This window comes from Pezoporus occidentalis, unplaced genomic scaffold (genome assembly GCF_034315485.1).
Source record: "Pezoporus occidentalis ecotype Australia unplaced genomic scaffold, CSIRO_AGI_Poc_V1 ctg455, whole genome shotgun sequence".
Classification (NCBI taxonomy): Eukaryota; Metazoa; Chordata; class Aves; order Psittaciformes; family Psittacidae; genus Pezoporus; species Pezoporus occidentalis.
In genome coordinates, this window is record NW_026915786.1 from 31,862 (window position 1) to 52,251 (window position 20,390).

At 63.3% G+C, this 20,390-nt stretch overlaps 3 protein-coding genes across 14 annotated transcripts; 2 read left to right on the forward strand and 1 right to left on the reverse strand.

The window, feature by feature from the left end:
* The first annotated feature begins 251 nt into the window (after positions 1–251).
* Positions 252–3,761, forward strand: TRIM63 (tripartite motif containing 63). 2 transcript variants are annotated; one of them, XM_062635493.1, is made up of 9 exons: positions 252–463; positions 584–750; positions 1,875–2,043; positions 2,301–2,396; positions 2,558–2,791; positions 2,901–2,923; positions 3,105–3,229; positions 3,331–3,408; positions 3,517–3,761. In XM_062635493.1, the coding sequence occupies exons 1-9, from the start codon at positions 305–307 to the stop codon at positions 3,525–3,527; spliced, it is 1,062 nt and encodes a 353-aa protein (XP_062491477.1). In that variant the 5' UTR covers positions 252–304; the 3' UTR covers positions 3,528–3,761. The 2 variants fall into 2 exon arrangements, with proteins under 2 accessions (XP_062491477.1, XP_062491479.1); XM_062635495.1 differs by having other exon boundaries at positions 1,878–2,043.
* Positions 3,762–4,395: 634 nt separating this feature from the next.
* On the forward strand, positions 4,396–6,673 carry SLC30A2 (solute carrier family 30 member 2). Of its 4 annotated transcripts, none has more exons than XM_062635498.1 (8): positions 4,402–4,560; positions 4,675–4,877; positions 5,121–5,267; positions 5,521–5,674; positions 5,757–5,913; positions 6,050–6,155; positions 6,247–6,381; positions 6,454–6,673. In XM_062635498.1, exons 1-8 carry the CDS (start codon positions 4,511–4,513, stop codon positions 6,597–6,599), a joined length of 1,098 nt encoding a protein of 365 aa, XP_062491482.1. In that variant the 5' UTR covers positions 4,402–4,510; the 3' UTR covers positions 6,600–6,673. The 4 variants fall into 4 exon arrangements, with proteins under 4 accessions (XP_062491480.1, XP_062491481.1, XP_062491482.1 ...); XM_062635499.1 differs by having other exon boundaries at positions 4,678–4,877; XM_062635496.1 differs by having other exon boundaries at positions 4,396–4,560; positions 6,247–6,673.
* Positions 6,674–6,795: 122 nt separating this feature from the next.
* Positions 6,796–14,243, reverse strand: EXTL1 (exostosin like glycosyltransferase 1). Of its 8 annotated transcripts, none has more exons than XM_062635491.1 (12): positions 14,125–14,243; positions 12,750–14,001; positions 9,752–9,845; positions 9,571–9,678; positions 9,068–9,187; positions 8,847–8,979; positions 8,649–8,767; positions 8,262–8,357; positions 8,079–8,165; positions 7,765–7,925; positions 7,521–7,692; positions 6,796–6,899 (listed from the first exon to the last, which is right to left on the reverse strand). In XM_062635491.1, the coding sequence occupies exons 2-12, from the start codon at positions 13,682–13,684 to the stop codon at positions 6,801–6,803; spliced, it is 2,124 nt and encodes a 707-aa protein (XP_062491475.1). In that variant the 5' UTR covers positions 13,685–14,001; positions 14,125–14,243; the 3' UTR covers positions 6,796–6,800. The 8 variants fall into 8 exon arrangements, 5 of the variants coding, with proteins under 5 accessions (XP_062491475.1, XP_062491476.1, XP_062491474.1 ...); XR_009967910.1 differs by lacking the exon at positions 6,796–6,899 and adding an exon at positions 7,124–7,340 and having other exon boundaries at positions 7,765–7,921; XM_062635492.1 differs by lacking the exon at positions 6,796–6,899 and adding an exon at positions 7,124–7,340.
* Between the last annotated feature and the right edge of the window lie 6,147 nt (positions 14,244–20,390).

The following is a 20,390-nucleotide window of genomic DNA, read 5'->3' on the forward strand; positions in this document are numbered from 1 at the left end:
ACCCCCACTCCCAAGATCCGGCCCTACTGCCCCCGGGGATGTGCAGCCAAGCCTGGCCCCATTTACCCTGCGCTCTGGGGTGGGTTTGCCAGCAGCCGCAGGCAGGCAGGGCCTCCCGTACAGCCTGTCCCCTGCTTGTTTACCGCCCGGTGGCATCCCGATGGCTCAGTCCCATGTGACAGGTGCTGATGCTTCCCTGGACACCCGACCCGGCGCTGGCGTGACCGGGAAGTCACTTATAAATATCGGGACGAGGGGCGCTACCGACAGCCGAGCGCGGGCGAGAGCAGCCACCACTGTGCCGATGGATTTCCAAGCCGGCATCCTGCGGGATGGCAGCCCCATGGAGAGCCTGGAGAAGCAGCTCATCTGCCCCATCTGCCTGGAGATGTTCAGCAAACCCGTGGTGATCCTGCCCTGCCAGCACAACCTCTGCCGCAAGTGTGCCAACGACGTCTTCCAGGTGAGAGGAGGGTGCCTGAGCCCTTTCCCCCCACCCCAGCCTGGGTGGGTGCCGTGGTGCTGTGGGGATGCTCGCGGTGCTGTGGGGATGCTCATGGACGCCCCAATGTGCATCTCGCAGGCTGCCAACCCGTACTGGCAGAGCCGGGGCAGTGTGATTTCGGGGGGCCGGTTCCGGTGCCCGTCGTGCCGCCATGAGGTGCTGCTGGACCGTCACGGTGTCTATGGGCTGCAGAGGAACCTGCTGGTGGAGAACATCATCGACATCTACAAGCAGGAGTGCTCCAGGTAGGCACGGGGTGGCTGTGGCTGTCTGCCTGTGCCTTGCCCCAGTGGGGACACAGGGAGATGGGGACTCAGGGACGTGGGGGATGCCCAGTTCCCGACCCCCAGCACCATGGTTGGGACTACAGGAGAGAAACTGTAGGGGAGAGATTTTCTGCTGGCCCAGTGGTCCCTGACCCAAATCTTCCTCCTCTTGACCCAAATCCTCCTCCCCCAACCCAAATCCTCCTCCCCCTGTCCTGTGGGGTTTGGGTCTCTGGGCAGCTCTAGGGAGCAGTGGGTCCCTGGCAGGCTCTGCCCCTGCTGCGCTCTGTGGCTGAGGTGTTTGGTGGGAGGGAGGAGGTGTGGGGGACAAATCCAAGCTCTGTGCATGACAGCGGGTGCTGCTGGCTGATAAGGGGCAGGGGGACAGTTTGGGGGGGGCCCATTCAGTAAAAGGGCTCGGGGGGGGGGGGAAGGGGGGTCACAGGATCTCAAGGTGGAGCAGGGGCCCCTGCCAAGCTCCCTGAACCGCTGTAAATATTGTTTGAGAGCCATGGGGACGATGGCACAGAGCAGGTGTCTGCGCCTGCTGGGGGGGTCGCTGGGCTGGCCTCTGGTTTCTTCTGCGGCTTAGCTTGTCCCCATGTCCCCCCTTGCTGCAGAGGGGACACTTTAGCTGCAGGCATTGGCTGCACACACACACACGGGTTTCTTGGTGCCCCCACCCCACTCACATGTTGAGTGACAACAATCAACCCCTGCAGCCCAAGGCTAAAATTAGACACTTGTGCAGCACGCCCGGAGCGGGGCCCCAGGACCCCCCCCCGCTCACTGCTGCCGGCTGCTGCTGTGCCCAGTGCCACACTGGTTTAAACTGGGACTCACCGGGCCTGGGGCTTAGGGAAGCACGGAGGTCGGTGGCTCCTGATGGAGCAAGTGTGGGGTTATGCCAGGATCTGTCCTCTTCCCTGGGGACCTGGCTTTGGGGTGGCCGTGCAGCATCAGTGGGGATGTCACCACAGTGGGGACGACGGAGAGATGGGGCGGGACGTCATCGCGCAGGGATGTGACTACAGTGGGGATGTCACCCCAGTGGGGATATCACCATGGCGGGGGTGTCACCGTGGCTGCGCTGCTCTCTCCAGCAGGCCACTGAAGAAGGGGGAGCACCCCATGTGCAAGGAGCATGAAGACGAGCGCATAAACATCTATTGCATCACTTGTGAGGTCCCCACGTGCTCCATGTGCAAAGTCTTCGGTGCCCACAAAGACTGCGAAGTTGCCCCGCTGCAAACCGTCTTCCAGGGCCAGAAGGTGCCGTGGGGGGAGTCGAGGGGGGATGCAGGGAACACAGCTTGTCCCATGGCAATGTGCTGAGCTGGGGCAGCCACAAATAGCACTGGGACCTGCTCACGCGGTATTAATAGCCCCCGTGTGACTTTGCCCAGGAGACAGCCTATATTTAGAGTGGTCGTGGCCTGTGGGAGATGTGGGGGGAGCAGAGCTGGGGCTGGGCATGTCCCCATCCCCACTGGGGTTCAAGCTGTTTCTGTCCATCCATCCCTGCCCAGACCGAGCTGAACAACTGCATCTCCATGCTGGTGGCGGGGAACGACCGGATCCAGACAATCATCTCCCAGCTGGAGGACTCGTGCCAGAGCACCGAGGTGAGGAAAGGGAGAAAAGGAGCCCTCCGAAACGCAGGGGTGAAACCTCAGCCCATTTGGGTTGGCTGGGAGGGGACTGGAGCCCACGGACTAGGCAAGCCTCTGGGATGCTGCCGGTGCCGAGGGACACAGGTGGCATCCCTCACCCCTTGTCCCCGCAGGAGAACAGCGAGGCGGCCAAGCGGGAGCTGTGCACTCGCTTCGACACCCTGGCAGCGCTGCTGGAGGAGAAGAAGTCGGAGCTGCTGCAGCGCATCACCCGTGAGCAGCGCCACAAGACGGGCTTCGTCCAGGGCCTCATCCTCCAGTACAAGGAGCAGCTGGAGAAGTCAAGTCGGCTGGTGGAGACGGCTGTGCAGGCCATGGAGGAGACAGGGGGAGCTGCCTTCCTCATGGTGAGACCCCCAAACCTCCCTGCTGGTGCCCCCATGGGGTCCCAATGGCTCGGGGATGTCCCAGTGGCTGCCACGTGGCTTCACTCTGCTCTCCTCTTGCTCCCCACAGAACGCCAAGCAGCTCATTAAAACGTAAGTGCCCAAACTGGGCTCAGTTTGGTGATGCTCAGCCCTGCAGCTGGGCAGGGTTCGGCTGCAGGGGGGGGGCTTTGCCAGTGGTACCCGGGTGGCAAGTGTGAGGATGCTCCAGCCCCTGTGGTCGCCCTGCTTGGCAAGGGGCAGGGTGGGACATGGCCCTGTTCTCCCTGCCCAGGATCGTGGAGGCCTCCAAGGGTGACAGGCTGGGCAAGATTGAGCAGGGCTATGAGAACATGGATGCCTTCTCGGTGAGCCTGGAGCACCTCGCCGAAGCAGTCCGCACCTTGGACTTCGACTCTGGTAAATCAGTCCTCAACCCCAATGCCCCTTTACCAGCACCCTGATGGCACCCATTGCCTTTCCCAGGGGCTCTATGGTGACATTTGGCCACTTGTTTGCAGCTGAGGAAGACGAGGAGTACTTTGATGGGGAGGAAGAAGAGGTGGAAGAGGATGCGGCACCCGAAAGAACAGTGATGGGTAAGAGGTGGCACAGCTGACCTCCCCTTCCCAGGACCCTCAAGAACCTATGGGGGAGCTCTGGGGGGATGGGACCCCCTTTGATCCCTCCATTCCTTCCCCTTATAGCTCCCCAGTAGCCGCAGTGGCGTTGGCAGCACGGGAGGAACGTCGCGGGTGCAGGATGTCCGCCGACGGGACTCGGGACACAGGGGAAGCACCATGGGGTCTGGTGGCCTCACAAGCCAGCACCTGCTTCAGCACAGGACACTTTTCTATACGGGTGCAAACAGGACAATTCCGCACGTTTTGTATCTTCCTTGTTTTGTATATAATTGTCATAGATTTAAATTTTGTGTACTTTGTAAAGAAAACTGGTGTTTTGGGTGCGTCTGTTTGCTTCGCCTCTTGTTCTTGGCTTGATGAGCACTGAGGATGCAGGTGGGTTTGACAAGCCCGTGCCATTGCTGGTGCCCCTGCCAGCACCCGGCACAGCAGGGGGATGCTTCCTGGTCCAGCACTTCATTTTCATACTCATTAGCTCCTCCGTCAGTGCTGGCTGCCTGCCCAGGGGTGTCACAGGCAGGATTTATCTCCTACTGATGGGGTGCCCCGGACCAGTGCTTGCCCAGGCTTGCGGACATGGCAGAGGACTGAGGATGCCCTGGGCTGTGCCAGTCCCCCAGCAACATGGGGATAGCCTTGGCACTGAGCTGCCGGTTTCCTGCTCGGCACCTGGCCAAGCAGAGACTGAGGCAGCATCCAAAGCTGTGCAGTCAGCCCCAGGGGAAATGGTGCTCCTCACCAGGGCAGGGTCACTGCGGGGGGGGGGGGTGACATGGCTGGACATGAGCCGGCGGAGCAGGGAGGGGGTCACCGGGTGCCTTTGGAGGGGGGGCCCCGGGGGACGCTCCATCCTCCCCTTGCCTCGGGGCTGCGCCCATGCCCCGGTGCCTGGCTCCTGAGGGGTGCCCGCAGCGGGTCCAGCGCTCCGGGTGCGGGGCGAGCGCTGCAGCCGCCTTGCGGCCGGCCCGGCCGTGCCCTCCCTGCTCCGGCCTCCTCTGCACACGGGACCCCGCCGCTCCACACGAGCCACACTCGCGGTCACCCGCACCGCAGGACCATGGCAGCGCCCGAGGAGGAGCGGCACCTGCTGAGCCCCGGGGCAGGCGGGTAAGGGGCGGCCGGGACCCGGTGCGGGGCTGCAGACGGGGTCCCTGCGGGCTCCGGCGGGGAGCGGGGCCGGGGTCCCCCGCACCGCCCGCGCCCTGAGCCCCCCTCCCGCAGCAGGTCCTACCTGGGGGCCGCGCATGAGGACGGGCTCGGCTCGGTGCAGGGCCAGGGCCCCGCGCTGGAGCTGGGGCAGCGGCACAGCCTGCACTGCCACAGGCGGGGGGCCGCCGGTCCCCGCGGCCAGCAGCAGCAGGCACGCAGGAGGCTCTACCTGGCCGCTGGCATCTGCCTCCTCTTCATGGCTGGGGAGGCTGTGGGTGAGTGGTGGCCGCAGGGTCTGCTCGCGGGGGGGGTCACCAAGGGGCTCACCCTCTGCCTGCCTGCAGCACCTCTTGCTCCCATTCCCCGCAGGCAGGGCCCCCGTTTGCTTTTCAGGGGGTGAAGCATCCCAGTGGGCCCCCTCCACTGGAGCCTGCGGTGACCTGATCTGTGCCCAGCTCAGGGTGGGGTGGGATCCCCCCCACTTCCAACCCAGTGTCCCCACGGCCCCTTCTCCACAGGCGGGTACCTGGCGCACAGCCTGGCCATCCTGACGGACGCAGCGCACCTCCTGACGGACTTTGCCAGCATCATGATCAGCCTCTTCGCGCTCTGGGTGTCCTCACGCCCCCCCACCAAAACCATGAACTTTGGCTGGCACCGGGCAGGTAACGGGGCAGCAGCACCCCTGGGCTGCCGTCCAGCTCCCGCAGACCCCAGGGAGCACCCCTGGGTGCCCATCCTAAGGGGAGCCCTGGGGGCATAGGAAGCCCTGGCAAAGCCCCTGCACCACGCATATGGGCAGGGAGCAACCCCAGGGATGGGTGCTGGGTGCTCACCCCAAGCCCTGGTACTGCCTGGGCCAGGAACGTGCTCAGGCTTGGGTGGCAGCGAAGCAGCAATGAGGGGGGCTCTCTGCAGAGATCCTGGGGGCCCTGGTCTCCGTGCTCTCCACCTGGGTGGTGACGGGTGTCCTGGTCTACCTGGCGGCCCAGCGCCTGCTCTCGAATGACTACGACATCGAGGGTGGTGTGATGCTCATCACCTCCGCCTGCGCCGTGGCCGTCAATATCGTGTATGTATGGCCAGCTCTCGCCCCCCGGTCCCCAACCCTGTGCCCAGTGCCCCCAGGGGTGTCACTGCTGTCCTGCCCGCAGGATGGGGGTGGCTCTGCACCAGACTGGGCACCATCACAGCCATGGGGCAGCCGGTGAGCAGCCCAACACCAGTGTCCGCGCTGCCTTTGTCCATGTCTTGGGGGACCTGCTGCAGAGCGTTGGCGTCCTCATAGCATCCTACATCATCTTTTTTAAGGTCTGGGTGGCTACTGGGGGCAAAGGGGGTGCTGGGGACACAGGGAGAGCATCCTCAGCCAGGCCTGAGGTGCCAGTGGGGATTTGGGATGAGGTGATGGTGCCAGAGGGGCCTCACCCTCTCCCACCCCTTCCAGCCCGAGTACAAGTACGTGGATCCTGCCTGCACCTTCCTCTTCTCTGCACTGGTGCTTGGGACAACGCTGTCCATCCTCCGTGATGTCCTCCTTGTCCTCATGGAAGGTAGGGACCCAGTGCGGGGGTCTGGGCTGCAGGGCTGCCCCTGGGTGCCATGGCTCCTCTCCCTCCAGCGCTCAGGGCTCTTCCTCCCCAGGCACCCCCAAAGGGATCGACTTCAACGCCGTGCGGGAGGCTCTGCTGGCGGTGCAGGGGGTGGAGGCCGTGCACAGCCTCCACATCTGGGCGCTGACAGCAGCACAGCCGCTGCTCTCGGTGCACGTCGCCATCAGTGAGTATCGTGCCCTGGGGATGGAGCCGGGGCTCACCCGCACGCCAACATCCCCTCCCCTGCTCCTCGCAGATGCCGGTGCCAGCGCGCAGGAAGTGCTGGAGGAGGCCAGTTCCCGGCTGCAGGGCACCTTCCACTTCCACACCACCACCATCCAGGTGGAGAACTACTCTGAGGAGATGCAGGACTGCCGGGAGTGCCAGCCGCCCCGCGACTGAGCCTCCCGCAGCCCCCTTGTGTCCCGAGCGGGGCTTCTGACGGCGGCAAATAAACTGCAGCACAGGGCTGGGTGTGCAGGTGGGGGGATGTTGGGTCTGGCACCATCGGGGCGTTATCTCGGGTGTCTGCTAGGAGCAAAGGCAAGAGGGAAGCCCCACAGCCGCAGGGAGGCCAGCAGGTTTTGTCTTCCCCGTTCCTGTTCAGCAGGGCAAAGGCAGCTCAAACAACCCTTTCTCCCTTCTTTGGGCAGCGCTGTAAGGCAATGGGGTGCCTGGAGCTGTGGGGGGAACCATCCCAGCCTGGGGGAGGGAGAACGCATGTGCTCTGCTCTCACCTCTTATCGCTCTGTTTGCCCTCAGGAATCCAAAGGACTCGCCCTTCCCAGGGGCTGAGGGCTGGGAGGCCACAGGATATTCCCAGGGTGCCCGGATGGGTGCCAACAGTAGAAGCATGGGTGCATCGACACATCAGTGCTCCCAGTGGGTACAGCCCACTCCCCAAATCCCACAGCCACCGCCAAGCCTCCACCTCTCCACCCACCTTTATTGCATTGGTAAAACCCAATAACGGTTAAAACCCCGTCAGCAGTAACCAACTGCTCTGGGAGGGCTCCATGTGCCAGGAATGGGCCACCCGGAGCCAACCCAAATCCCCAGCAGCCCTCAGGGTTTATCCAAGTGTGGGTATCTCTTGCGCAGGATGGAGACCTGGTCCTTGAAGAGGACGGGGTCGAGGCGCAGCTGGGAGGACACGAGGGGCATGTAGCCAAACCAGTCCACCAACTGGTCCAGGCAGTCCTGCTGATGGGAGAGATGCTGGCCACCAGCTGTGCCCTGCCCCTTGGCAGCAGGAGACCATGGGGGTGAGGGCCTCTGCTCCCCTGCCAGGGGCGTCCCTGCATCCCCATCCTCATGCCCTACCTGCTGGGGCACTGCCTCCTTGTGCTGCTTCCTCTGGGCCACCTTAATGGGCGGCAGCTTGGTGACAGCGGCCACGAGGATGTTCATCAGGATGTCCTCGCAGGCGGCCAGGCCGTCCACCAGCTCCCGCAGCCCCGCCGGCAGGTACTCGGTGAAGAGGCTGTGATAATACCTGGGAAGGGAGAGGGAGGGGGCAGGATGCAGCCAAGCCCTCCAGCACCAGCACCCTTCCACAGCTGGGTACCTGTGATAGAAGGCAGCGGTGGTGAGGACGATGGAGAGCTCGTTGGTCCACTTGGAGGTGTAGCCCCAGCGCCTTTGCTCATCATCCCAGAAGTGGCTCTGTGCAGGGAAGCCCACGATGCGCTCAGGGAAGCTGCGCCACACCACGAAGGCAAAGTCTACCTGGCACGGGACGGGGGGAGGCTCTCACTTCCCTGCAGGGACCTGTGGGAGGGAGCTCACCCCTAGAGGTGTGCCCTGGGCAGGGGGACATGGACACAGCAGACACAGCCCCCTGCCAGCCTCGTGGTGACTGCTGAGCATCCACAGCCTCACCTCACTGGTTGAGAGGCTGGTGTGCTCGTCCAGGCTCAGCACAGCGTCCGTCTGGATGGCTGCATAGGGGAAGAAGCGGTCACTGACCTAGGGAGAGGAGGCAGGTTGGGATGTGCCGCGGGGTGGCTGCTCCAGCTCCTTGACCATGTCCCGGCTCCCTGCCATCATCCCAGCTCTTCTCACCTTGCTCCTGCCCTGGATGACAGTCAGAGGCACAGCGGTCTGGGGCCATTTCCCACTCGGCGGTGACGGCTTTTCACTGCTCCACAGCACCAGGATCTGCAGGGGGAGGACCAGCGTGCCCGGGGTGTCTGGCTGGGCTGACCCATCACGGTGCATTGGTGGCCGCGGTTGAGACCCCCCCAGCCCTGCAGCAGGACCTGCTCCAGCCCCTCCGCACCCCAAAACCATCTCATGGCACCTCGGACCGGAATAAACCCCGGGTGGTCCCGCATCCACCCCAGACCCCCCTCACACCCCCAACACACCCGCACCCTTCCCAGCCCACAGGACCCTGCCCCATCCCTCCTGCCGCATCCTCGGGAGCGGTGCAGGGCTCAGCTCCCGTACCTGGGCGCAGTACTGGGATCCAGACACGGCTTGGATGAGCCTGAGCATGGGCTGGGAGAGGGACCCCGCCATCGAGGTGGCTCGGATGAAAGCCGTGAACTTCTTGGAGGGGCTGGACCCTGTAAAAGGCAGGCAGAGGGTGAGCGCTGCGCCGTGCACTGGGTCTGCCGCGCTCGGCTGGGGCAGGCAGGCTCCTACCGCGCTGCAGGTGGTAGAAGGGGAAGTCCCCGAGGTGTGTGGAGAAGTCGGGCAGGGCCAGGAGCCCCCCGGGCAGCGTGTTCCAGAGGAAGCGCGAACGGGAGCGGTGCTGAAGCAGCCGGTCCTTGATGATCTGACAGAGGCCGGAGAGATGCTCCCAGCACCCCGACTGTGACCCCGGGGGCTAGGGGGGGGGGAGAAGTTCGAAGGCGGGGGCTCACCTCCAGTGTGGTGTGCACAATCTTGTCCACAGAGGAGAAGTATGCATCCCACAGGAACTGGGTCTGCTGCTGGAAAGCCAGCACACGCTCCGGATGGATGCAGCGCACGGCAGAGGGGATCTGTGCCACCGGGGAAGGGGGGGGGCTTGTTTCTCACCTCAGTGTCCCCCAGCCCCCTGGCAGGGCTGCCTTGCCTCTGCCACCTCCGTGCCATCCCCAAGGGACCCCCCTCAGCCACTGCCCTACTGCAGCTCTGCCCCCTCCTCTCCCTGGAACAGGATCTAGCCCAGGACCCCCAAGGGCTTTGGGTCTGAGATGTTCAAAACTCCCTTCCCTGAGCTGAGTGATGCTCCAGGGCTGCTGTTGGGGTGGGACCCCCTCTCCTCCAGCCCATAGGAGGGCTGAGGAGGTTTCACCCCCAAGATTGGCTGGGGGCTCCACCACTGCCATCAACACCGGGGGACGCTTTGTGTCCGGTGTGGAGCAGGATCTGGCCGCGGTACCTGCAGGAGCAGTCTCTCATTGCCCACGACAGCAGCTTTGCCCCAGTCGATGGCCTCGGCGAAGGGCAGCTCCCAGCCATCACTCAACAGCACGGGGATGCAGGCAGCCTGTGGCAGAACCCACACAGGCTGGGACAGAGCCCCCGGACCCAGGGAGGGGCGTCCCCTGTCCCCGTGGTACCTGCAGTGCCTCCAAGAAGCGGAATGAGCCCAAGCGCCTGCCCCGGGGCACAATGCAGAAGGTGGAGTTGTGCAGCAGCTCCTGGTAGTCAAACCTGGGATGGGAGATGGGGTGAGAGTCAGGCTCAGCCTCACCTGTGAGCATCTGGGGTCTCGCTTGCACCCAGCAAGGGTGAGCATCCCTGCCGGGGGGGAAGGAGCCAGCCCAGGGCAGCGCTAGGACCAATCTGTGCTGATTTGGCTCCGAACAGCCTCAGTTCCACCAGGCCAGCGACGCAGAGGCACACTGGGTCATGGAGGGATGTGTCTGCGCACTGCTGAAAAAGGAGGGGTCAGGATCGGACCCTGGTGTCCTTTGAGGGCTCCCTCCACCCACCCACAACGAAACCACGCGCAGAGCCGGCGCCTGAACCCCCAAGCCCGAAACTGCGGCCGCTCCTGCGCCGTGCCCGGACTTGCCGGGCAGGACCAGCCCTGCCTCCCGAGGCGCTGCGGCGGGGCGCAGGCAGCGCGGCCCCCCCCCGGCCCCGGCCCCGGCCGCGCTCGCACCGTGGGGCTATGAAAGCTCCTTCTGTGCGGCCGGTGGGGAGCGGCGCGGCTGCGGCCGGCCGGAAAATCCAATATTAGGCTGGGACAGACCCCATCTGTTCTGCCCAAGGGGAGGGAGCGACGGAGGGAGGGAGGGATGGGGCAGCTGGGTCCTGGGGTGCGCACGGTCCAGCCAGCGGTGAGCATGAGGCCAAAGTGCTGCTTGAAATGTGCTGGTCCCCAAGGGCAAGGGTGTCCCCGTGGTGCGGATGTGAGGCTGGGTCTAGCCTGGGGGTTGAGGATGTGTGGCCTCCATGGGTGCTGGAGCACCCTGCAGCATCCTGGCACCCTGAGAGGTGGGAAGTTGTCCCCAGTGCCAAGGCACAGGGGTTTACAATCAAGACCTGGCACCAGACGAACAAACCCCCATGTCTCCAATGGATGTTGAAAACCTCATTAGTGCACCCTGCCTCTTAACACCTCAGCTCCTGCCTCGGTGACCTGCCACGAGGGTGAGGGCAGCTCAAAGAGGACCCAGACATCTCCCCCATCACCATGAAACCACAGCAGCGACATCCCCTGCCGGTGCTCACCCTTGGGGCCGCCCTGCTGCCACCTGCTCATGGGGACCCCAACCCCTGTGGTCACTGCCAGCACCTCCATGGGACTGCTCCCAGCTCCTGGGCTGGGGGGTTGGCAGCAGGAGGAGGCCGGAGGTGGGGGGGCAGCCCGGCCGCGGTCACCCTCCCCTCGCAGGCAGGCACCGTGGGGAGGCTGGCGCCGGCCGGGCTGCGGGGCCAGAACCTCCCGATGGAAACACTTCGCTCCTGACGCGCTGCGGTTTCCGGGTAATCCGCACTCAGGGCTTCCTTGTTTTGTTAGGAGCTGGGACAGGCGCCCGCTGCGTTCCCACTCCCCCATGGCCCCTGCGTGGCTCTGGCCGGGCACGGTGCCACCGAGGAGCCATCAGCTCCGGAGAGCTTTTCCCAACCTGCTCCAATGGCTTTCAAGCTGGGGCAGCCCGCAGCAGGGCCGGGCTGCAGCGCTGCTACAAGCCACCCTTTATCCCGGCACAGAACTGGTTTGTTTTAGGCAGCCCCCCAAGGCACAAGGAGGGTGAGGACTCCCAGCAAGACCTTCCTCCACTCCCCACACTGCCCTCCACCGCACCGGCTCCTACTGCCCCAGGCAAACAAGGACATCCCCATGGGGTAGCTGGGGTCTCACTTTGCCTGTCCCCATCATCAGCCTGCCTGGCTTTGGGGACATCTTGTCCCGGTTCAGGAGGGCATAAACCCCTGTGTGAGGTCGGGCAGAGCAGACCCTGCACAATGAAGATGCTGAGGGCTTTTTGCCCGGGTGTCCCATGGACACAAGCGGGATGGTGGAGACGGGGTCACGCACAAGCACGCTGTCCTGTGCCACGAGTTCCCCATCTGCTGCCTAAAGCCGCCCTGGGAGAGGTGCAAATCTCCCCGCACTTCAAACAGCGTTAGCGGATTACTTGGGCTGGGCAGAAGGGCATTTCCCAGCCCACGGACCCTGGGCATGCTGCGGGGCTGACCTTGGGCTCCCTGTCCTGCCAGCCCACGGCATCTCCCACCGTCCTGTGATGCCCGAGCTGCCCCAAAGCCCCTGCTAATCCCAGCGCCAGGAGCACCCCGGCTCCACTTTTACCTCCTGGCACCTCCTAAGACGCTTTGAGGATGATGCCCAACACGGCTTCTCCCCATCTGCTCCCTGGCTGGGTGGCTGTGGGATGTCCCCAGGCGGCAGGACAGGGACCTGCCTGTCACCGTTGGGATGGGATCTGTGTTTACCAGCCCTGGACCGGGCAGCTGGTGGCGTGTCCCAAGCAGCAGGACAGGGAGGCAAGGAGCCAGTGTGCGTCCCTGCAGCACGGAGCTCCCCAAACTCACAAAGCTTTGTCTCTCCCCCCCCCGTTCTCCTGCCAAGGTCCATCACACACCATCCCATCTGTGAGGAGGGATGCAGTGGTCCCCCCACCCCTCCATATCGGGGGGATCTCAGGGCTGTTCACACTGGGATGCCCAAGGACCCACCAGTTTTGCAGGAGTTTTAGTGGAACCAGTGGGGGGGATGTTTCAGGCTCATCTCCAAGAGAAATGTTTATGTTAGGGGAGGGTGGAAGGGGAGTGAAGAAAAGCATCATTCATCAGTGTTAGGAAAAGGGAAATCATATTAGAGGTGGCTGCAGTGACTGCAGATAAGAGCCGCTCTCACCAGATTAATCAAGCTTTAATACAGAACAGGAAAGCCCTGAACAATCAGCACCTCCCTCCCCACTGTGAAACCCTCATTATATCTGGAGACCCCAAAACTTTCCTCTCTCCCCACATCTGGACACCCAGCCACCACGGACGGGCACAGCTGCACCCAGCAGAGAGGCAGGGGCACCTGTGGGGTGTCCTCCTCAGCAGACCCCCTTTCCCACCCCACCTCTGACTCACTTTTCATAGTTGACGTTATCCTTGTCGCAGCGCGTGTCCTTGTGCCTCTCCCAGTCCTTGCCGTGCTTGCAGGTGGTGAGGGAGATGATGTCCTTCCCGTTGTGGATGTGGTGCAGCGCATTCCTGGTGCCGGAGCCGATGCCGGTCAGGTACCGCTTCCCTTTGAACACCAGCAGGTATTTCTTCTTTGGGGGGACCGAGTCCTGATACAGCCACCCCCTCTCCCCACCACGCTGCGGGTGGTCCTTAGGGAAGAGAGGGATGGAGATGTCAAAGCCAGGCCTGAAGCTCTCCGTGTAGAAGCTGGCTTTGGCCAGGATGGCCTGACCAATGTCAAAGCCCAGGTCCTCGGTGTAATTGGGCCAGGTGCCCGAGTAGAGGTTGAAGATGAGGTGGTTGCGGCCACTGTTCCAAAGCGGGAAGCCACGGATTTTCTCATCAACATCATGGATGTATTGACCCGAGAGATGGTCGCGGTCCAGCGTGTCGATGCTGAGGACGAAGAGGCAAGCTTCCTCGGGGTTTGGGGTGTAGTAGCGAGAGCGCTCAATGGAGGTGAGGATCTTGCTGTAACTCTCTGAGATGGGCTGGTCTCTGTCCCGGGGGTAGGTGAACACCCTGAAGCCGTGCTTCTCACATCTGGAGAAGTCAAAGCAGGTTTCCATCCGGCATCTGCTGCTCTTGTAGATGCTCAGCTGTGCCGCCCGCCGCTCCCGGGGTGAGGGCACTGAGGGATCCCCATCGCTCTGGAGCTCCTCGGGGTTTGCAAAGCTTTTGAGGAGGGACTGATCAGTCCAGTGGGGCCAATCCCTCTGGGCTTCAGCTTTCCTCTCGGAAAAGAAAGTGAAACGGCGCAGTTGGTCCCCTCCAAAGAAGAAAACGAGGAGCCAAGAGGCGAGCAAAGCAAGGAAAATGTATTTCTTCCTGGTCTGCATAGGTTCACACGTGGCTCCAGCTCCTCATTGGGCCCGAGTCTGGTCAAAAGGCCGATGTCCCAAAAACCCCACGCGGGTCGTGGGGTGGCTCCCGGCCCGCAGGTATCGTCCTGTGGCCTCTGCAGCCCGTGGGAGCGTGGATGAACCCCACAGCCCTCCTGCTGCCCCCTCCAACCAGGGCTGCGCCGTCCCTCTCGGGCTGCAGGGCTCGGTGCCGCCGTGTCCCGCTCCCTTCCCCGCAGCGCAGCGGTTACTGAGCTGGGCCCCCGTGCTGTGACAATGACATTTCCATCCCCGCTTGGCCCAGTTTCAAATCCCTGGGGAAGGGGAGAGGTCGCGCCGTCACCGTCCGGCCACCACCGGCCCCGGCACCACAAGCGTCTCCCCAGGGCGGGACCCCCCTATCCCCGTCCAACCCGCTGGTTCCCCGCTCCCGTTACCTCTGGGGACTCTCAGCCCCCGGTGGGCTCCGGGCCGCCGTGCCCCGACGTCTCGACGCGCGGCTCGGGGCTGCATCCCCGGCTGGGGCAGGCTGCGGAGCAGCCGCGGTGCCGGGCTCCCGGTGCGCTGCCGCTGCGGGAGGCTCCGCACGGCCCTGGCCGGGTGCGGGGGGTGTGTGTGTGGGTCTGGGGGTCCGTGGGCCCCCCTTGTCCGCCTGCCTCTGCCTTGGGCTCTGTCCCCGTGGACCTGCGGCTGCGTGTGCGGAACCTCGGCTGCCTGCACCGCTCGTGGCGCCCCTGCCAGGCTGCCTGCGAGCCCCCTCCCCGCGCTGCCTGTCCTGCCCTGCCCTGCCCTGCTGCCTGTCCCGCACCCCCCGCGCTGCCTGCGAGCCCCCTCCCTCCCCGCGCTGCCTGTCCTGCCCTGCCCTCCTGCCTGTCCCGCACCCCTGCGCTGCCTGTCCTGCCCTGCTGCCTGTCCCGCACCCCCCGCGCTGCCTGTCCCGCACCCCCGCGCTGCCTGTCCTGCCCTGCCCTGCTGCCTGTCCCGCACCCCCGCGCTGCCTGTGCCTCACCCCGGGACTCGCTGTTCCCCCCCCGCCCGCATCGGTTTCACCGCGTCCCGCTCCTCCCGTAACCACAACATTCACCCTTTAACCCCGCCCATCCACTTCCCATTGGCTATCCGGGCCCCCCCGTGGGCGTGTCCCGCGGATCATCCTCCTGCGGCGGCTTCCCATTGGCATCGCCCCGCCGCCCGCAGAGCGCCCACGTGGGACGGGGCGGTGGGGGTCCCCCGAGGGCGGGGAGCTCCGCAGGGTCCTTGCGCCGCCCGCCCGCGGTGCCGGTGACCCGGGGGACGCAGCCGTGCCGCCGGTCTGAGCCCTCGGGTGCGGGGTCCTTCAGCTCCCCCCGCGCCTCTCCCGCATCAAGCGGCCGCAGCCGGCTGTGAATGCTCCTGCCCGGGGCAGGAGCTGAGCGGGAGCGTGGCCGGAGTTAATCCCCCTGAAGAGCCCCCCAGCAGGCAGCGTGCGAGTCCAGCGCGGGGACAACGCCGCCAGCCCCAGAGCCGGCCCCAGCTCTGCCCCGGGGACACCCATGGGACCGGGACCCCGCACCCGTGTCCTGCAGGGCTCCATCAGGGGCGGGAGCGGGATGGCACCGAGCAGCCCCTGCGAGCGGCTTTGCTGGGGCGATGCGGGGTGCTGGGGGCTGAGCCCCGCTGCGGGAGCTGGCGCGGGCAGCAGGGGCAGGCCGGGGCTCGCCGCTCCGTTCCCACCCTACCCTGGCATCCCCAGCAGCGCCAGCCGCCCTCCGCCCTGCCCCGCCGGCCGGGCGAGGCAGGACGGGCCCATGGATGTAATGACGTGGCTGGGCTCAGCCTGCGGGGGGACAGGGCTCCGGGTTCCACATAGGGCAGGGTCCCCCGGGGGGGCTGTGCTGGTGGGTATGGCTGGGGTCCCCTCTCCCTGCCCCAGCAGCCAGGTGGGAGCCGCTGCCACACGCAGTGTCAGCCCCAGAGCCCCATTCGTTGCCCAGCCCGTGCCTCAGTTTCCCTGTGCACCCAGGGGAGAGCAGTGGGGCTGCTTGGCACGGATGGGTTTATACCGAATCTGTGGATATTTGTCCGCCGGGCCTGGCCCTGTATGGAATTAATCCTGGGCACGGAGGGGATTACGGGGCCGAGGGCTGCTTTAGCTGCAGAAAGCGGATTAACTGAGGACAGGGAAGTTGGGGACGGGCAGCGGGAATCCCGGGGGCACCTCTGGGGATCTGGGGGGCACATGGGGGCAGGAACGCTGCTGGGTGCAGCCAGAGGCAGGGTCCCGGCCATGGCGGGTGCGATGGGGGGGGACTGGGGTTGCGCCCCGCACTGGGGGCACTGGGAGCTGCAGCGCGCATCCGCGGGTGGCACCGGGAGCTGCAGTGCAGGGCGCGCTGGGAGCTGTGACCGGTTCATGGGTGAGTACGGAGGGAAGGGGTTGGGGAGCGGGGAATGGAGGGCACGGGGGGGAACCGAGAGCGGGGGGAGCCCTGGGACCTTGGGGATGTTACTGGGAGCCGCTGCGGGGGGGCACTGGGAGCCGCGGGAGCACGGGAGGCTGCGATGGTGTCTGGCGGCGCTGGGGGGAGCTCTGAGAGCTGTCGTTGGGCTGGGGATACTGGGAGGTGTAGTCCGAGGGCCTGGTGCGTACTGGGACGTGTAGTTCTGCACTGGGAGGGTGCAGACCCCATCACCCCCTGTACTTCCGTGGATGCTCGGCGCTGGCAGAGGGCCCCACACTGATCCCTTCCTCGCACATCCCCAGTGCCGCCCCAGCTCTGCAGTGTCCTCCCAGTCCTCAGCATCAGGGGGGGACAGGGATGGGGACAGCTGCCCCCGGCCGTGGCTTTGCAGCATGAAGAGCGGTGCTGCAAACAGGCACATGGTGGTGGTGGGAATAAGGCACTGTGGAAATGCCTACAGCACATTCCTGGGTGACACCGGAGCTGTTGGAGCAAGGGGCACTTTGTAAGGCTGAAGCTGGTGGAGCTGCATGGATTTACCCCACCAGAGATGCTGCCCCAGGTCCTCACTGGCACTGTGATGGGAGATGCTGCCCCTGGGAACACCCAGGCTCCTGGCACATCATCTGCTTTGTCATTGTCCCACCGCTGCCAGCATGGCATTCCTGCTGGGAGCACAGGGCAGTGACAGTGGGCGACACGGGTCCCGGCAAAGCCTTTCCCCGGGGGAAGGAAGGGGAATGGAAAAGCAGCGCCTCACTCACTGCTGCTGAGCTGTTTGTGTCCTCCTTCTTTGATGCTCCAGGATGGCCTCAGGGGCAGGACACAGCTCGGTGCAGCAGCAGAGGGATCATCCATTAATGTCTCCTCTGCTCTCAGGGACACAAAGGACTGCTGTGAACAGGACCACGGAGAAAGCAGCGCTTTTGAGGCTTCCAGACTGATTGATTTGAGTCGTTTTACACCTCGAACAGCACAACTGTAGCCTTGGGAGCAGGCTGGGGCCTGCAGCTCGGGAGCCTCAGGACTGCTCTGCTGAGATGCTGAGGGTGGGCTGGGGACATGCAGGGCTGATGTATGTGATGAGTCATGTGGGCAGCCTCGGGGGATGGACAGAGCCCATCAGGTCCCATTTTAACACTGAGAGACAGCGACTGGTGCAGAAATCAAATCCCATTTTCCTCCCTGAATGAGCATGGCCGAGATCTGTGCTGGCAGCTATAGGGAAGCAGCCCCGTCATGGCCCAGCTGAGACAGGGTATGGATTTGAGACCCTTATGCAGGGCTTTTGAGGCTGTGCTCATAGGGTGCCTCTGACATTCGTTGTCCCTCAGGCTCACAGCTGCTTATTCCCATCCCAGTGCGAGTGAAGAACTGGGCAGGTTCCTTCTGCCTGCCCCTGTTGCTCCCTGCCCCAGAGCTGGCTTCTGCGCTCAGGACCTGTCCCTCACTGTGCTCTGGAGGAAAACCTTGCCAGAAGAGAGTCCAAAAGAGCCCTGGGGTCCCCTGGGCAGGGCAGACACCATCGGCCCTGCTCTGCTCTCTTGGGATGTGGTGGTGCAGGAGCCCTCTCTGAGCGTTTCCCAACTTCACCGATGGCACCTGCGCTAAAATCCAGCCTGAAGCCATGTCCCCATTGTATCCTCCAGCCCGGGGGCCAGAGGCAGCGTGCCTGAAGGATGCAGCACACGAGGAAGGAGTTCCCCACATCCCAGCTTGCTTGGGTTGCTTTGATGGGAGGTTGGAAAGAAAGAGGCTGGGGCAGCTCTGCCAGAGCCAGTGTTTCCCAGGCCAGCCATGGGCAGGGACAGAGCATCATTCCCTGCTAGCAGTGACCCCTGGTTTTTGGGGTGGCTCGGGCTGCTCTGGACTTGCCTGGGCTGCACAGGAGTGAAGGGTTAGCCTGGTATGGACTCTGCCACCAGCACCAGCTCTTGGTTGCTGTGTCCTCACAATGCAGAAGCTCAGTTTTGAACGTGAACCAGCAAGGGTTTAATCCATCAGTGCCTTGTGGTTTATCCACAAAGGGGGGTCGCTTCCCAGGGAAGTGGGAAGGAAACACCAACCCCGTTATGGCAGGGGGGCAGCCACCCACAGGTCCCCTGTTTGAGGGTTGTGCACTGGAATGGGTTTACTTCCAGCCGAGCATCTCCGTGTCCGAGCTGCTTTAATATTCCACCCGGTGGCCTGAAAAGTGATAACAAACAAGAACCTGCTCCCCATTTGTATTCCCCTCACAGCCATGCCTGCTCCATGGCTGTGCTCTGAATGGGCGCATTCCTCTTCCCCACAGCTTATCTCGGCAGAGCAACCTCTGCGCTCCGACCCGCTTCGGCTCCAAAGCTTTCCATGCTGCCGGCTCGGGGCTGCAATCCCAGATGTCGGCACGGACCCGCTCTTGGTTTCTCAGAGCTGAGTCTTCTTCCCACCCTCCCCATCCCTGCTCATCCTCCCGGTGGCTCCCTCCCTCCGGCAGATCCAGATTCCCGCAGATCCCATCCTATCCCATCCCATCCCATCCCATCCCATCCCATCCCATCCCGCTGCTCACACAGGCAGCAAACCGGAGTTACCGGCTTCAGCCCGCCACAGCATCTGCTGCTGCTTAAAAACCCCCTCATTTACTCAACCAACTTCCCCGTTGATTTAATGAATGCAAATTGAGACGTGCTAAAACCTCCTTGTACTGACTGGGACACTTGGGGGGGTGTATGTGTGTGTGTGGGGGGGTTTCCTTGTATTTGCCAGGAAAGAGCTAAGGGGGATTCACAATGGCTGAGGAATGTCCATGGCCCTGCAAGCAGTGAGAGCTGCACAAGCTCTGGTGTCCAGCCATGAGACCAGCCCTGAGGACCAGTGTGGATGCGGGTGCATCCTGACCCCACTCCTCACCAGCCTCGGCAGCACCCTCTGGAGCAGGGCTCCTTGGATTCCTTTGGTGGGTGAGTATATGCTTGATTTATGTGTCGGGTTTTCCATTAGCAAATGGAAGCTTTGCTCTGGGTGCAGTTCCAAAGGAAAAGATCAAGTCTCTCCATCCCCAGAGCGAATCATTACCATCTGAGTGCTCACCAGTTATCATCTGTAGATCATCAGCTCCAGGCTGCGTTGAGCTGGAAGCCCCCATGCTCGGAGTCACAGGGAATTCATCTCAATGTTGTCACCTCCTCAAGCACCAGCTCCTCCTGGCTGGGTCACTGGGCAGGACTGGGGCTCTGCTGCATGGGCAGACCCTCGGGGTCTGGCGAGGTTGCAGGCACGATGCTTGCTGAGTCCCCTGGCCTTGTGAGCGTGATGCTGCAGGCTAGGAGGGCTCCTGTTCTCTCGGCCAGCAGCAGCAAGGGTTTTGAGGGCACAACTGGGGCTTTGAAACAGCAGAAGCCCCATTTCAGGCTGGAGCCGTCTGTTACTGACCATGGTTCCTGAATAAAGAGAGGAAAAAAAGGGCCGAGAAGGGAAACTGAGGTGCTGCAGGAGAGAAGGGGCTGTGTGAGGACTCTCTAGTTCCAGACTACTCCAAAACCAACCCCGAAACAGATGGGAGGGATGGGGTTTGCTCAATTCCCAGATTTCCCCCATTTTAGGAGGCTAAGCTCAGCCCTGTGGATGCTCCTGCTCCTCACCCCAATGCGAGGGGAGGGGAGAGCAGGGACCCACATGTCCCATCCTCCTTTTAAACCCTGTTTCTCATGCCTTCACCCTGGACCGGGGTGTGGGGAGGTGCTGGTACTGTCAGCATCCATCCCATGGGACACAGCGGCACCAGCCCTCCCAGCCCCCCCCGCTTCAGGATGCCTTCATCTCCTCACCCTGAGAGCAGCCCTAACAGCATCCATCACACAAGGCCTGGGGGTTGGTTTGGTTCTAATTAAACTGAATCACAACAGGAGTATGGCTTTCAGTGCATGGCAGCAGTTTCCTGGTTTATTGCATAGGAGACAGGGATGTGCTTTTCCTCCAGAAAGGCTGGCTTTGTTTGCCTGTGCTCCCCCCCTGCACTGGATGTGCCTGCTCTTTCTTCTTTGACTATATATATTGATCTATGATGAACTCCAATTAGTAGGGGAAAGAGGGATCAAACGCTGAGCAAATGTGAAGTGCAGGTGCTGTTTTCGTGCTGGTGCTGCTGATTCCAGGCAGTGGGTGAAGAGCCAGTGGGATGGAGTGGGAATTAAGCCATTTTTATGCAGAATGCTTGGTGGAGCTGGGAGGGGAGGTGTGGAAGCGTAGATCTGGGCTCAAGTTAAAAGGTGCCATGATAG

Bases quoted from the DNA above. Each gene is read 5' to 3' on its own strand.
- TRIM63 (XM_062635493.1), top strand. From the start codon at position 305: ATGGATTTCCAAGCCGGCATCCTGCGGGATGGCAGCCCCATGGAGAGC. The intron at 2,044-2,300 runs GTGCCGTGGGGG...ATCCCTGCCCAG, and splicing joins CCGTCTTCCAGGGCCAGAAG to ACCGAGCTGAACAACTGCAT. The intron at 3,230-3,330 runs GTAAATCAGTCC...ACTTGTTTGCAG, and splicing joins CACCTTGGACTTCGACTCTG to CTGAGGAAGACGAGGAGTAC.
- SLC30A2 (XM_062635496.1), top strand. From the start codon at position 4,511: ATGGCAGCGCCCGAGGAGGAGCGGCACCTGCTGAGCCCCGGGGCAGGC. The intron at 5,675-5,756 runs GTATGTATGGCC...TCCTGCCCGCAG, and splicing joins GCCGTGGCCGTCAATATCGT to GATGGGGGTGGCTCTGCACC. The intron at 6,156-6,246 runs GTAGGGACCCAG...CTTCCTCCCCAG, and splicing joins CCTCCTTGTCCTCATGGAAG to GCACCCCCAAAGGGATCGAC.
- EXTL1 (XM_062635488.1), bottom strand. From the start codon at position 13,684: ATGCAGACCAGGAAGAAATACATTTTCCTTGCTTTGCTCGCCTCTTGG. The intron at 9,846-12,749 runs GTGAGTCAGAGG...CTCCCATCCCAG, and splicing joins GATAACGTCAACTATGAAAA to GTTTGACTACCAGGAGCTGC. The intron at 9,188-9,570 runs GTACCGCGGCCA...CCGGTGGCACAG, and splicing joins ATGAGAGACTGCTCCTGCAG to ATCCCCTCTGCCGTGCGCTG.